General features: G+C 34.0%; 2 protein-coding genes across 2 annotated transcripts; both read left to right on the forward strand.

The window, feature by feature from the left end:
* Positions 1 to 6,679: 6,679 nt before the first annotated feature.
* On the forward strand, positions 6,680 to 7,609 carry LOC116336780. The gene is made up of 4 exons (XM_031760899.1): positions 6,680 to 6,785; positions 6,890 to 7,026; positions 7,090 to 7,343; positions 7,411 to 7,609. Exons 1-4 carry the CDS (start codon positions 6,680 to 6,682, stop codon positions 7,556 to 7,558), a joined length of 645 nt encoding a protein of 214 aa, XP_031616759.1. The 3' UTR covers positions 7,559 to 7,609.
* Positions 7,610 to 8,281: 672 nt separating this feature from the next.
* LOC116352560 lies at positions 8,282 to 9,575 on the forward strand. The gene is made up of 4 exons (XM_031785258.1): positions 8,282 to 8,645; positions 8,717 to 8,880; positions 8,944 to 9,197; positions 9,267 to 9,575. Exons 1-4 carry the CDS (start codon positions 8,378 to 8,380, stop codon positions 9,394 to 9,396), a joined length of 816 nt encoding a protein of 271 aa, XP_031641118.1. The 5' UTR covers positions 8,282 to 8,377; the 3' UTR covers positions 9,397 to 9,575.
* The last annotated feature ends 6,659 nt before the right edge of the window (positions 9,576 to 16,234 follow it).

Genomic DNA, 16,234 nt, shown 5'->3' on the forward strand with positions numbered 1-16,234 from the left:
CGGAAACAACAGACCATGCGAACGGAGAAGATCAACGGCATGAACGAGCTAGAAGTTACGATGATGAAAAAGACTACTAATAATAATGAATTGTCGTTTCGGTGCCTTTCTTGTTGTATTCTTCTTCTTCTTCTTTTTGTTAATTGAAAGGTCTTTCAAATTGTATCTCTATCTCTCTAATTCTTATTAGTTAAGTTGTTCAAATCTGTGAATTTTGCTGTTGTCTTGATTTCTCATCACGGATGTTTGCGCTTGCACAGTGTTTTTTTTTTTCAATTCAAATGACGACAATTCAGATATGTTCACATAGCCGCAGCTAATTCGTTCTTGGCTGCTAAATAATCATCACGCCCGGGCCATTTCTTCATGAGCGAAATCGAGTTTGGAATTTATTTCCGAATTTAAGCTAGAAATAAATAAATGAAATTTCCCAAAAACGCATCATCATCACATCAAACCGTGACACCGTCAATCGAACAATCGATTTTTCATATATACATATGTGTCGCTCTCATTTGTTGATGAACTCTTTTCATTTCGATGAAATTCCATTTTATTTTTTTATTTTTTTCAACATCAGATCTGAAAATAATAATAATAAATTATAACCTGAAATATAAATATTGATTGGATGAAATTCAAATAGATTCTTTTTTTTTCGTAAATTTGCCCATTTGTTTATAAATTATTTCCATCATTTCAATATTGTAATTTTTATTTTTGGTAGATCTTCGCCGAAAAAGTCGAATTGGATGATCGAAATTCATTTAATTCTCTTTTTTTCATTCTTTCTCGTTGAATTCGTTATTGAATTGCGTGTGCTGATGACACAGAGCACATAATTCCATGAAAGAAATAGGAGCAAATTGTGTAAAGGGGCCGTATGGCATGAAAACAATAATCATTTGATTCACCAAATCATCTGCACCTTTTGAAAACAAAACACAAAAAAAAAACTGAACAACAACGATACAGAGAAAATAATTAATTAATTTGCATATTAAAGACTGTGCTATTGATGTTCTCGCTTGAGCACAACCGCAGCCGAAAGAGTGGGAGAGGGAGAGAGAAAATGAAAGACAAAAAACCCAAATAAGCGACAAGCATAAGGTATAACTAACGATCTTAACTAGTTGCGTTCGATGATTTTTGTTCTTGTTCGTTTAAATAATTTGCTTCATTTGCTTTCATTTGAACGAGAAATGAGGAGAGAAAAAAAAAACAAATGCTTAAAATGGTATTTTGTTTAGAGAAATTTTTCATTCGAAATGTTTGTTGATTGCTTCGATGCTACTATCAATTCGATGAATTTATATACATATGTATATTGTTGGGTAATTTATTGGTTTTGGTTTCGGGATACACAAGCACACGCATTAGACATATGACCATAATAGGATCGAAAATTTTAATTCTGGAAATTTATTTCTCTGTTTTTTTTTTTTTTTTGATCGAATTCACGTTGGCATATTGAAATTCATTCAATTTAAATGCTTATCGATTTTTTTCCATTCTCTCTTATCAAAATAAGATCGTGTGCTAACCAGATTGTTTTATTTCTTGTATGTTCGATAGAACAAAATGCAAACAGAAAATAAATAGAAAAAAACAATATGCTGTTGAAAACGTTTATTAAACGACATTTGACAGATCGTTGAACACAAATTAATGTTGAATATGCGACAGCCCAGAACACATGCACTTTCAACAACAACAACAAAAAAAAAACAAAAGAAAAATGAAAAACCACCTTTTTCCACCGTAAGATTTATTGGTGCACATTGTAATTCGGTAGATTAACTAGCCAGTTTAAAATGGATTTAAAAGTCATACGATTAATTTTAAAATCACTCGCACAAACGATATGGTCAGCAACCGAGGAGAAGAGAAGTGAGACAATTGACAAAAGAAAAATGTATTCGAATTTATTTATTTTATCGATTTCAGCGATAAGAGGTTGTTTCGCTTGATTAATATAGCGAAATTAAATCAAATATTTGAAATTTATATCGCATCAAAATTGATTTTTATCTCAATTTAAACGAGTTCTCATGAGCTTCATTAATAAATTCCAATTTTCTCACCAACAAAAACGCAAAACAAAGGAGTCAAACTGAAACGAGAAAAAAAAAATAGAGAATAAGTTAAGCGACCTTACGTCATTTCTCACTCTATCGTCACTATCAAAAAAGTGAGAAATTTCATCTCTCTTTCCTGCTATTACCATGTATGCATGAGGCACACAGAAGCGATGAACAACCAGCAAGAGTTCAGCTACTAGCTTAAACTTAGTTATTTAATGTTCTTTGAATAGTTTTCTGTTGGAAAATATACATATATATAAGAGTCCCTCAGCACCATTATTCATTCAAAAAGTTTGCAGAAATGTATTCAGCAAAGAGAGTTAGCGAGAGTGTGAATTGAAAAAAAAAATTGAAGCATAGAACGACGGTGCATAATAAAGTGTGTTCTAAAATTCAAACCGTCTCTTTAGAGAGCGAACAAACAACGTACGCGCGGATCTAAAGTAGCACTGGAAAAGGGTAAGCGACAGCCAACGAACAAGTGCACATCCAAAATTCAAATCAAATTCACAAGTAACAGACACTAACGCGCGTTCGCGCACACACACATCAATTCACTTATTCAAAACAAATAGCGATAAACTTCACATCATAATCATATAATGTGTAGCATATGTAAAAAATGTAGACATTCACTGTGATTATTATTATAAGCATTACAATTATGATGTATTAGTAAGCATTGAAACTAATTATCTGTCGTCGCTTCATTTTACATTTTCATCATCATCGTTCGCGTAGCCCGGCAGATATGATCTCGACATCGGAACGGAGAAGATAGAGAGGGAGAGAGAGAGAGATAGGGAGAAAGAGAGTAGAGAGAAGAACATGGTTTGCAGAATAAGCGGGCTGCCATAAAGCCATAGCGATATCGCAATTGTAGCAACAGCCACAACAGCAACATCAATGGAAAAGACCAAAACAAATATCGCCGCGTGGCGACAACGCTTGAAATATTTTAGCGAATATGTAATAAACTGTTAATATTAGCCATGAAATTATAAACAGTTTGTGAGAAAAGAGTGAGTGAACGAGTGAGTGCGGAATCTCCACTTCACTTTAAGATACTTGTGTATTTATATTCATAACATCATTGGTGAATATGTAAATGTAATTATGTTTGATGCGAGCAAGAGAGAGAAAGTACTTAGCCCGTGCTTCAGCAGCTCAAAGTGAGACACACGTAAAGAGAGAGAGAGAGAGAGAGAGAGAGAGAGAAGTGCGCAATGTGTTTGATTGGTGCAGCCAGTTCTGTTTGTTGAATTTGTTGAATAAGAATGAATTGCGAAGAAGTCTTGCAAATTCTTTATTTTGTGTGTGTGTAGATTTTTGCATTTGGGCTATTCTTGATTACCCGTACCGCAATGCATTCATTTTCATTTTCACATTTTCCGAAAATTCTAAACATGGACCCGGCAATAGTGTGTGTATTTGTGTCTGATGAATAAACGTCTCGACAAAGTGGGTAATTTATGCAACAATTCATGAAAATAGAGTGAGAGTGCACAAGAAATATTCAGAAATTTCACATGAACAACACACATCTCGCTCACTCACTTATTTCATATTCATATTATAATGTACATAGTCCCAGATCTCAAGTTCCAATATAGCGGTTCTATCCACAGAACGAGACTATTTATGGTCGCATTAATGTTTGAATAAAAGCAAATGGTCGTCAAATTCACAAAATCTACTGCATTGCATCGTAAACATACGCAATACACCCACAAAACATTCATGCCTCGATCATATGAAAGGTTCCCGTTCCATCAACTATGGCACGGTATTTGCGCATGTTGTCACTTTCAATGGAATAGTTGTTACGATACTTACAAAAACATATTTCTTTGTTTAGATTATCTATTTTATTTGCATTGACTCGTTTCGTATTATCGTATACATACATACCGTTTGCATTTCGTACACCAGGGGGGTATCTGTGCGATAATCTATACAATCTCGCTTGGCATGTTGTGGCCGGGAATTTGTATTATCTTTACATATATATATATTTATGTTTGTTTGTTGTTTATCATTGACAACGCGATTCATTCCTGAGCACACATCAAATACAATTTTCAAACAATAAATTTACCGTAATACACGTACATGCATCGTTGCAGCATATATCAATTTGCCGAAATTTCCTCGATTACACACATGAATCATCATTATTTGAACATTACATATTAGCTTTTAACCAAATTGCGTAACAAATACGTTAAAATTAAATCGGCACACATGCACGACAGGGAGGTAAAGAAAGAGATAGCGAAGAGCGAATATCAAATATACAATAATATCCAACCGAATCCGTTTCAACTGTGGCCGTTCTCACTCTATCAAGCGCTTTCACTTCGCTCTATATCGATATGTGAATAGACTCCCGAGATCAAACTCATAATAAACGATCACAAAGCAAATGACAAAGATGTGTACGCGATACACTGTAAGTAAATAGAAATGACCAATCTACATTAATATAAACCACATTGCACATCGGAATATATATATTTATTTATACAATTTTCGTGTCTCATATATGTATATACAATATATATTTATTTATGCGTATTTTCAATTGCGGGCGGTTTTCGCAAACATCCGATGAATCTGTCTGATAGCTATGGAGCATGGTTTTTTGTGTCATGTCTTCGGTTTCCGTTTCCTTTTCACTCGCTCTCATTCAATCAACACAATGGGAGAACGAGACACATGGAGAGTTTGGTCGCGCCTTCACCGCTGTCACCGTTGTCTGTCCTCTCGTCTACTTACACACTCTCTCTTTCTCTATTCTATCACATCGACAAGCGTCATTGCAATAAATCTCTCACATTGTAATTCATCTGCGAACTATAAATAGCAACAAAATTCTTCGTTTCATTCACTGTTGTTTTGTGTTCAAATTGCACAAATACACAATATACATTCCCATTGCCATTGCCATTACTTCATTGCTACGGTGTGCATATGCTTCTTTCATTCACTTTTTATGTGTGTGTGTGTTGTTTATATATGTGTACCGAATGAAATGAGTGAGAGAATAACCGAAAATGTGAGCTAATGACCGTAGAAGCAGGAACATTTATGCCTTGTGCAAACCAATTGTGTATGTAATTTATTTATCAGGTATTATTATTGTTTATCATTGAAATTGTAGCCGACAAAAGTCATAATTTGCATATTGTGTACGTATGCTTTTGGTAAAATATTGTTTGTGGCAGCAGAGGTTGATGTCGCTGACGTTGCTACAGCTGCTATTGCTGCTACTTGTCGCGTTTGCTCCCCGTTTATTTGGTTCATTTTCTTTCTTTCAAACCAACGCAAACAAACACACACATGACGAACGACTAGAACCCAACAGCCGAGACATAGACCATATGAAAAATGAGTTTTGATTTACACTTTGCCAATTTGCTAAGTGTTCATTTGCATATTTGTTACATTTTACATTTATTAATGTACCACTTTTATTCATTTTGCAAATATGCTATTTCTGCCGTTTTGAATCAATCTCACTCACGCATCACTCCGTCTATTTTCTCGGTTTTTGTTTGTTTATTGCTATCTGGCTCGATCACGTTGAAAATTCTATCCTCGTTTTGATTTCATTTAAAACACTTTCCCTTATACATTTTCGTCACACACCATTTTCAAAGGTTCATGCAACGCACTCGCAATCATCTCTCTCTCTCTCTTTCTCTCTCTCTCTCTCTCTCTCTCTCTCTCTCTCTCTCTATCTCTCTGATTTACTACCGAATCGACCGAACGCAATATATTTTAAATGATTATTTACGTTATGTTAACATACACACAAGACACAACAGCATAAATGAATAAGGATTTTCCAAGTGTCATGCAACACCTACCGCGTAAAGTGTATAAAATGCATTTGAGATGCTTAGCTTGTAATGATCAAGTGAAAATCTTGATTAGCAAGTGTGAATTGTATTATCACCATTTCATCTTGTTGATTTTTGGCTCGCTAAGATGAAATCTTCTGAATTTATCTCAAATGGATACACAATTCGAGTAGAGGTAACTATTTCAAAGCCATCAAAGGATGAACATGTACAGAAAACAGAGTGTTCGTTTCGAAACTGAAACGACGACAATTTAAATGGTGAAAAACTTTTGATCTTACATGATGTATATTTTTTCCACTCAATTAATATCATTCAAATGAAATTCTGAAGAATATTTTGTTAAATAATGAATATTCAAATGATTTTCACATTTTTGACGAACATATCTTGTTATACACGTGTTTTTGATTATCATTATAATTTAAATTAAATTTTATTACGTCTGCTTATCAGCAATTTAAAAAACAAATAAGAACACATTTGAATGAAACGAAAACATTCGACAACTCATTAACAGAAATAAAACTAATTCTCTCCAGTTGTTTTAGCAGCAAAAAAAAAATGTTTTATCCAAAAGTTGCAATTTTCCTACTTTTCGGAGCACATCTTGTCTTTTGATAAACTATCTCGGTAAAACCACCAAATTGTTTTGAAAAGAATGATAATTTATCAAGTTCAGTGGAAATTTATGAGATATTTCGTGACAAAGACGTAAATAGCTCAAAGATGGTTGAGTATCGTATTCAAGATGTACCTGAATCGAAATTTAAAGATGCATTGAAATTAATGCTTGAATTTTATAACACACAAGAACCGATGAATGAAGTGCTCGGTATGCGATTCCCATGCTATATAATCAATATATTTTCAAAACATTGTCATTGTTAATCATTTGAATTTTATACACCATCAATGTTGAGAGCGAACAACAACAAGATAAACTCTGGTGGGAATCCGTATTAAAATTGAATTTATCAGTGGGTTGTCTTAAGATTCGACCCGATGGATCAGAAGAATTGGTTGGCGTTAATCTATTGTATGTGCAGACACCGAATAATGAATGTCCCGATGAAGTAAAATTGAATAAGAAAAATGATTCAATAAATTCGAGTTTTAACACATTTGAATATCATTAGACTGAACCAGATCTGGCCGTTGTATTTTATTTTGATGTCTTCAGTACATATAACGTCGATTATTATTTGACGAGTGATGGGATTATAGTTCATCCTGATTATCGTGGCCGTAAAATCGGTGAAAAAATGCTGAGAGCGAGGGAGGCAATTTGCAGAAAACATAGCATAGAAGTGACATCATCCGTTTTTTCATCGATCAGCTCAAATATAATTGCCGAAAGGGCTGGATTCAAGCATGTCGACAGATCCGTTAGGTTAATATTTAAAACAACAAAACAGATTTACTCGAAACGTCGTAAAGTAATTGATTTTGGTTTTCAGCTGGGATGACTTTCGCAGGAATAATCCTGAATCAGTGTTTGCTGACATAAAAGATTCATGCATAACTTGTCGGTTACTAAAGTTTAAGATACCACATAATGACATCAAAAGTTTGTCAGATATTCGAAGAATGTATTTTTCTGAATAGAGCACAAAGTATTGTTTACAGCAATTCGTGTCAAATGTAATTTATGAAAAATGAAAACATTTCGATAGTGATTTAATTACTTGTGAAAAACAGAAAGAATCTCTCGATCCGTGTTCTACACTGTCAATATACTAACATCGATAGAGTTCTTAATATTTACTAAATTTTTAAACGCGTCGTTCTCTATAGATCAATCTCAAATTGGTTTTCTTAATTGGTGTCATATTTCAGTGGTTATATAATATGTCTGAATTCCAATAATTTGTAATTCATTCTAGAGAACTTCTCCCGACCCTGAAATTATTGGTAAAACTGATATTTGATAAATACACATTTTTTATTGTAATTACTCACGTCTGTGTTGTGTACAGATGTTTTTTATTTTACTTTAGCTATGTCATGAGTTTTGACTATGTTATGACATTTCAAAGAATGTAGCTCAAATATTTCATAATTTTTTAACCCGACTCTTTTGGTAATTAAAATTACTTTTCGGTCATTTTCAAAGTTTAAAAATTCTTTTTAATTTATTATTACCTACATTTTTCTTGGGACTTTTTCAAAATCCTAAAACAGAATACTCAATTTTGTGCAATTTGCCTCTTTTCTATATGCTCCAGTTCAGTTGCGACCATATAGTAACTGTCGAACTGTTTCGGGTTAAAAAAAATTATAGTTGTTGTTGAACATACTGTAAATGTTAATTAAATGAAAACAAATATATTAGAAATCGTGAATAATTTTCCATCAATCGATCACCGCAATTTAAAAAAAAAAACACGTCCTTTAGACAATTGTTTTTACTTCAAGTGGAAAAAAATGTTCAATCGAAATTTGATCGTTGTGATACTCTTTGGAGCTTGTCTTATCGTGGCAACAATCGGTACAAAATCGGAAAAACTAAAACGAAAAAATGGCGAATCATCAAGTTCAGATGAAATTTATGAGATATTTTATGACAAAGACGTTAACAGTACAAAAATGGTTGAGTATCGCATTCAAGATATACCTTTTTCCAAATTTGATGACGCAGTCAACTTAATGGCAGAATATTACAACAAATTGGAACCGATGACCGAGTCGCTTGGCATGTTTTTCATTTTTATCACTTTATTGAATATTATAATATTGAAACATTCTGCAAATGTGATAAAATAGATATTGGAACGACTGAGAAGGAAGACGATAAAGTCTGTTGGCGGTCACTAATCAATTACAATTTATCAGTATGTTGCCTCAAAATTGGACGTGATGGATCAGAAGAATTGGTGGGCGTTAATCTATTGTATGTGCAGACACCGAATAATGAATCTCTCGAAGAAGTAAAATTGGATAAGAAAAATGATTCAATAAATTCGAGTTTTAACACATTTGAATATCATTAGATAAAGCCCGATATGGCCGATGTATTTGATTTTGATGTCTTCAGTACATATAACGTTGATTATTATTTGTCAAGTGATGGGATATTGGTTCATCCTGATTATCGTGGCCGTAAAATCGGTGAAAAAATGCTGAGAGCGAGGGAAGCAATTTGCAGAAAACATGACATAGAAGTGACATCATCCGTTTTTACATCGGACAGCTCAAATATAATTGCCGAAAGGGCTGGATTCAAGCACATTGATGTGGCTGTAAGGTAAATTAGGACGATTGTATTAATGTAAATCATTATTTATATGAAATTAAATTGATAATTGGTTTTCAGCTGGAATGAATTTCGTAGGAAATATCCAAAATCCCGTTTTGCTGCCATAAAAGACTCTTTTATAACTCGGCGTACGCTCAAATTTAAGTTGAGTGATAAAAAATTGAAAAGTTCTTCTTTCAGGAAATAAGGTTCGAAAGGGTGTGTACTTTCTATATACGAGCTCAGCCAATATTTTGATTTGTATGCTGAATGGCTTCTCACAAAAGCATAATTCAATTTATGTCAAATAAAATATGTCCAATGTTTACTGTAAATAAAAATGATTTCGATTTGCATTTTAAAGTAAATTAGAAATTTGGATACAAATTGAAATGGATCATGTTTATTCCAAAATATATTTAAGTTTCAAGTGAATTTAAAATGAGATAGAGTCGATTTTCTACTAGCAAATCAGTCAAAAAAGAAAAAATATTGCCAATATACGTGGCATGTTGTGTTATTTACTCTTTCCGTTGCAAACATGATGTGAACAGTTCAGGCATTCATTTCTATTTCATTCAATTATAAGGTTTCGGTTTGCATTGACTTGACCAATTATTGTTGTCGGTTTGACGGCGCACTTTTCACACATGAACACCATGCAATCTACCGAACATAACAGCTATTCGGTGTACAAATTCTTGATTCTAATCACATAGAATTCTCCAAAGAATGCATTCGCATTTGTGCTATGAATTTTGCATGCGGTTTCATTTGCTCATATCTACGAATAAGTGAACACAAGTTGAAGTGATGAGAAGAAGAAGAATTGAAGCAAATAAATTCAATGGTTGAAAATGCAAAGAGAAAAAAAAAATCCAACGAGAAGAAGGCGATGATACAGAAGCAAAATGCAACATACAAAAAAGGCGGCGACCACAACAGCGACACAGCGACAATACAACTGTTTTATGGTGAAAGAGTGAGTGAGAAATAAGCACAACAACGCACGGTGACTGAACAAAGTACATTGTGCAAAATAATGACATTATGTACGTGCATGAGGATAGAAACAACCAACGCCGCATTGAAATGCTCGAAAATTCACTGAAGCGCAGAAGTGTGAGATGTGTGATAAGAGAGATGCGAAAAGAATGAAAAACGACACAAAAGAATCACATCTACGAGAGTATGGCGAGAGAGGAAGACCGGCAAAGAGAGCAGGAATGAGAGAGAGAGAGAGAGCGAAAAAAAAGCATCGGCACGGACGAAATCACCATTCGAAAGACGATTCATGGCATGGGCTGAATGGAGCAAGGATTCGGATGCATTGTGAATACACATTACCACAATCCAAAGTAATCAGCGCAATGGCAGCGCAACAACAACAACAAAAACTGAAAATTAATCTTCCCGTTTCGGTCTCAATTCAATAAAAGAATATTGTAAACATAACAAAAATGCAATCGCACACCCGGATACTGAGCAACCGCAATCCAGCTATGTATTCATGGGGACAGAATGAACGAGCAACGGAAAGATGGATTGAGTTGTAACCTAAAATGCAAATAAATATCTATATTGGTACTGAGAGCACCGACAAGATGTGATAGCGGTCATATTCGCGTATTCGAGAAAAGAAAAAAAAAGGAAAAAAGATGACAATGAACGACGAAGACATCCACAAAAGTTAAGGCGAAAAAACGTGTTGGCATATTTAAATGGTGTTCCAATCGCAATGTTCATTCGCTCGGCCACATTTCTTGCATATGAAATAGGAAGCTAATGAAGAAGATCTTTTAGCAGCCAAACCATACTACCGATGGTGTGTTTAAATGAACATATTTTCTTTTCGTTTTTTTTTTGTTGTTCTTTTTTTGATGAATGTGTCATGCACACGAAATGATGTACTGATGGATCTATTCACTACTGTCTCTCGATTTCCCCCCGTGCAAATGATTTTGTTTTTCACTCTCGTCTCAGTGCGGTTGTTGTTTGTGCTGTGTGTATGTGTTAATGTTTTTTTTGCTGCTTTGCTTCGATTTTTTTTTGTTTTTGCTGTTGTTTCTGAGACTTTTTAACTCGAAGCACGTTTTTAAACAACACACCAAATTAGATGTTACTAAACAGATGAATGAATTTTCAAGTGAAGTGGTGAGAGAGCGAAAAAAAAAACAGCGAGCGTTTAGAAAGGAAGTATACCGTGAAGAGACACAGCTTGTGCAAAGTAAAATGTCGAGAGCGCAAGCGAGCGAGAAAAATAATTAGTGACAGTGAGCGAATGAGTGGCGACGAGCCGGAATGAAAAGAGAGCGAGAGAAAAAAAACGGCAAATAAAACAAAATAAACAAACAATCATCAGAATGAAATCTTTACTTAATTACCTTTTCGACGTGCATTTCATTGTTCCCAACATTTGGTTGAACTTGTTTTTTTTCTCGTTGCATTGCCGCTTCCCGGTATGAAATCGACCGGCCAATCTTTCGAAATGAATATTTAGAGGAGAAAAAAAAGTCGCACTCACGCTCCTCACATACATTCACATATACATTCCAATTGAATTCTATGTTCGAGAGTGTTTTCCCCTCGGTGCCTGTCTATAGTTGTTGATGATTTAAAATAGTTCACAAATTCAGCAGAGAATTTAATTTGAATATCGGCTATATTAATTGGAATGAATGTCGAAACGAAAAAAAAAAAAATAAAACGATATGCGCACAATTAAATCTGTCAAACGATGATGATTTCCATTTTGGGAAATATGGATCATTTCATTATCGCATGGTGGAAAATAATGCCGTTGTGCCAAATAAGCACACAACCATAATGGCATTTCTACCAATTCTTGTGTGTGCATTAGATGTAATGAGCTTATAAGTTTATGGATTGTACACTGGCGAAACTCTTAACGGTACATATATGATTTTCTCACGCTAATAATTTTGGAAAAAAAGAGACACAACAAAACACCAACGTACAGAAACTTAACATGGTTAATGAATGAAGAAAAACAACAAGACACACAACGTTTACTGACAAAATGACGACAACAACGATGATGATAAAAAAAAACTGTCTTCACACACATTTAAATGCGACTATGGCAATATGAAACGAGCCATGAAGATACGGTCAAACGGGCCATCGGTTCAAATCTGCACAAGCTTTTTATATATCCATCTCTCTCTATCTCTCGCTTCTATTTTTCTTTCATCGAGAATTAATTTAAATATGGATTTTTGGTCTGCTTATAAGCTATTTGCTTTATAGACCTTAATCTCATCGCCTTCTATTTGGATTCAATTTTCTCTCAATCTCATCGTCTACATCAAAGCGAATGGGCAAGGGCAAAGAAGACGAAAACATGCGGTTGACAAAACAGATTGAACACATACTTTTTCGTAATAAAATTCGATTTTCTGAAAGGAAAAAAAAGGTCAATTCATCGAATTTGCGTACGCCATTTCCATTCAATCTCAAAAGAAACATGCAAGACAACAGAGGTTTTTTGAGAGTGCCAGACCGAATATTACGAGGCAAAAAAAAAACCGAGAATACGATTGATTACCCAAATTCAAATTAGTAAAGTATAATAGGTTCAATTTTGCTACTGCTAACTGACTAAGTAATGACCGAAGAAAAAAAGAGAAAAAGAGAGCTCCGCACACCGTGTGCACCATCGAATTTCATAAGCCGAAACGAATAATCAACAATCAGTACAAACCGTGAATTGCACAATTCAATTGGTTTTGTTGTTTATATGTTTTTTGCTGTTCAAGTGAAGTTTTCTTCTGTCTGCTTCTGTTGTTATTGTCTTGAAATTGGCAATACACACCGTTCGTCTTCGCCGTCGTTCATTCGTCCGACATCATCGTCGTTTGATGTCTGATTGAAAATCGAAGAGTTTGAGAGTTTCGCTTCAAATGGTTAGGTATGTCTTACATAATTGTTGTTTATTGCTTTATGGATTGAATGCGATTCGCATTTTTTTTCTTCGCCTTCGTCTCATTTTTATTTGTTTCTTTTTCCGCGAAGGAAAAACATTTTTTAATTGAAAGCGAACACAAATTAGCCGGCGCGTATATAAATAGAAGAAAATGATTGAAATTCCGATTATTCAATGGCCAAGAGTCCCAAGAATGCGACACACAGTGAATGCGGCCCGATGATGATGTCGGTGATATCAGGTTCGGAATAATATCGATTCAATGTAGGCAGCATTCATCTGAGCGATAACAAGCAGCAACATATTCAATTTAAAGGGAACAAATTATTTTTACCGTTCGTCCAACGCAGCAGCACAGTTTCTTCAATCGACAATGGAAATTGTTGTTGTTGAGAAAACTTTTTTTTTCTTTACGTAAATAATTTTTATGCTTTGACTAATTAACATAATTTGCGTTTATAATCATCAATTTTTTGTTACACCAAAGCAAAAAACCTTAGATCTTCATCCATGCGAAATCTCTGTTTTGCTTTGCGTTCTACATCATCATCAGTTTTCGTGTTTTCCTTCAACTTGTTGTTTCTGAATTTTTCTCGGTTAAATCCGACTTGCAATTCTCGTATTCACATCAAAACAGTTATTACTGTGGCAGTGGTGGCAGTGGTGGCAGTGGCAGCGACGGTGGTGATGGTGTTTCTGTTAAACTGGAAAATCTCTTGAATCCAAAACTTTTTTAAGTAGTTGTAAGTTGATGTGAGAAAGCGTCAAAGCTTTCAGTTTGTTGAATGTGTATATTCCGTTTATATACTAAAATGTTGCCAAAAATATTATTTACATTTTGGTTATTTGCCATCCACCAAAAACGATTTGGCATTATTTACACATCTGCCATGAAAACTTTGTCAGCCAAACCAAAGCTGAAATTGTTGAAAATGTGTGTTGTGTATTTCACAGCGCGTGAGAACCCAACCCAACTGCGTTGCCCTAAAATGATAAATTTTGCTGATACCAAAGAAAACCGACAACACTTTGAATATGGCAAGACATGCTTTTCGCATGCTAATTTCATCCGATTAGTTCAAAGTACCGATCACTTCAATTAAATCCCACTCACCATTCGATTATTATTACGATTATTGTTATTAATGTGCGCTGGGGATTTTTGGTTTTGTATTTAGAACTTAACAAAAAAAAATCGCTCGATTTTTAATTGAGAAATTTGGTGTGATTGTAAAGCAACTAGATAAAATAACGGTTTGAATAAAAAAACAGGCAAAATGAAATGTGCGAAATATTCAATAGGAAGGGAATTTGCAATATTCGTTATTAATGGTCGAATGAGGTAATTTCCAATAATTCGGTGGAGATATATCTAATTGAATTGCTTATGAACGAGGTCAATTGGCATTAGATCACATATTGTTTTAATTACTAATTGGCGATCATCACCGACTATATATGCATGCATTGAATGAACCCTTGAAAATAACATATGCACAAATACCATCCACAACTTGCAAACATTCTATTCTAGTAATTTAATTTATGCACCACTCGCTATAAATATAGTAATTTTCTAGTTCTATTAATACTTGATAATTATATTTATGTCATTCGGCATCGACATGCGATACGAACAAATAATAAAATGAAAATGAAAATGAAACAAAAACCAAACTATTCCATCGTAATTAGAAATTATAATAACTTCATTGCGATTTAAATTGCATTGTTATGTTATTAAAATGACACGGTACAAAGAAGGCACATTAATCCAATGATTATTAGTTTGGACTTTGAAAATTAGAACATTTCCAGATGCAGTAACTGTATATTATAATGATGCATAGCAAATGGAAAAAAGCATTAAATTCGAAATGAATTGAATAAAGAAGAAACGAAAGAGAGAAAAAAAAAGACTCAAAGTTGAAAATGTGGAAGAATTTTGGCTGAGAATAGTAAAAAGATGTTTGTTATGCATAGCATCCATTGCATTGTTTCGCCTCAGAACTTTGATTGGTTTTCATGTTGAACTTTCTAAATATTACGGACACAATCAGGAAAACTAACTAAAATATCTGGTCAATGTGGTTTGGCAATTCCGAGAACGTTATGTCACACAAAATTAATACCGCAACAAAGGCTCCGGCCGCAAAAATGTCTGACTGTCCGTTGCAAAACTCGGAAAAACTCTCCTCTTCCGCTATGCCAGTTTTTCGTCTTTCTCTCTCTACCAAACAGGCCGTATTGATGATGTCATTCGATCTGAAAATTTAATTTCCCAACAATTTTTGCAAGATTTATGGTTACTGCATTAAAATGCATTTGTTTAATCAACCAAACGGTCTCTGCTCGCATTTTCAACACAAACGAAAAACTTTGTCATTACAGAATAATCGATTGTGATATTAATTAAAACTTTGATTTGTTCGATTTGTTCATTTGATCACCAACACATCGACAAATCAAAAACAACAACAGTCAAAATCCGAAACACATAACACAACGACAAAAAAAAAGTTATTCAATTTTTATTCATAGCAAACAAAAAAATATATAGAGAGAGATGGAAACGGAATAGAGAATTGAGTAGAAGGGGGAAGTGTATGAAAAATCGATATTTTATTCACAATAAAATCGGTGCATGCAAACTTTGCTCCAATAAATTTGGATGTTCGTTCACTTGGTTGAAACTGTAATTAAAGTTTTGAATGATGAACCTTTTATATATGCTCATGCACCGTCATATAGAACGAGATGAATCCTGTATCGGGGATACATGTACGATGTGTATAAACCTAAATTGTTTTGATGAAACAACGTGAAAAATTGGAAAATGTAGGTGAGGCATAACATATTCTCGTCATCCACATCGCATCATTTGGAAAGTGCTACATTCAGTTTGGAGAATTTCAAAATATTAAAAAAAATAGCCGAAAAAAGGTGGACATAAAAACCGCAAGCTTTCTCATACACACCAACCCATATAAAACAATTATCAAACAGCAAGAAATCTATTTACACTTCTCGCATTTTTATTTTATTTTTTTTTGTCAACTTTTATGGGTTTTTAAACGCTTGGGAAAGTGTCAAAACACAT

Source organism: Contarinia nasturtii, unplaced genomic scaffold (assembly GCF_009176525.2).
Source record: "Contarinia nasturtii isolate CC-2019 unplaced genomic scaffold, AAFC_CNas_1.1 Cnas_scaffold_187, whole genome shotgun sequence".
Classification (NCBI taxonomy): domain Eukaryota; kingdom Metazoa; phylum Arthropoda; class Insecta; order Diptera; family Cecidomyiidae; genus Contarinia; species Contarinia nasturtii.

Excerpts from the sequence above, each read along its gene's own strand:
- LOC116336780 (XM_031760899.1), top strand. The coding sequence starts at position 6,680 with ATGGTTGAGTATCGTATTCAAGATGTACCTGAATCGAAATTTAAAGAT. Across the intron at positions 6,786-6,889 it reads ACCGATGAATGAAGTGCTCG|ATAAACTCTGGTGGGAATCC; the intron begins GTATGCGATTCC and ends AACAACAACAAG. Across the intron at positions 7,344-7,410 it reads CATGTCGACAGATCCGTTAG|CTGGGATGACTTTCGCAGGA; the intron begins GTTAATATTTAA and ends TTTGGTTTTCAG.
- LOC116352560 (XM_031785258.1), top strand. The coding sequence starts at position 8,378 with ATGTTCAATCGAAATTTGATCGTTGTGATACTCTTTGGAGCTTGTCTT. Across the intron at positions 8,646-8,716 it reads ACCGATGACCGAGTCGCTTG|ATATTGGAACGACTGAGAAG; the intron begins GCATGTTTTTCA and ends GTGATAAAATAG. Across the intron at positions 8,881-8,943 it reads ATAATGAATCTCTCGAAGAA|ATAAAGCCCGATATGGCCGA; the intron begins GTAAAATTGGAT and ends GAATATCATTAG.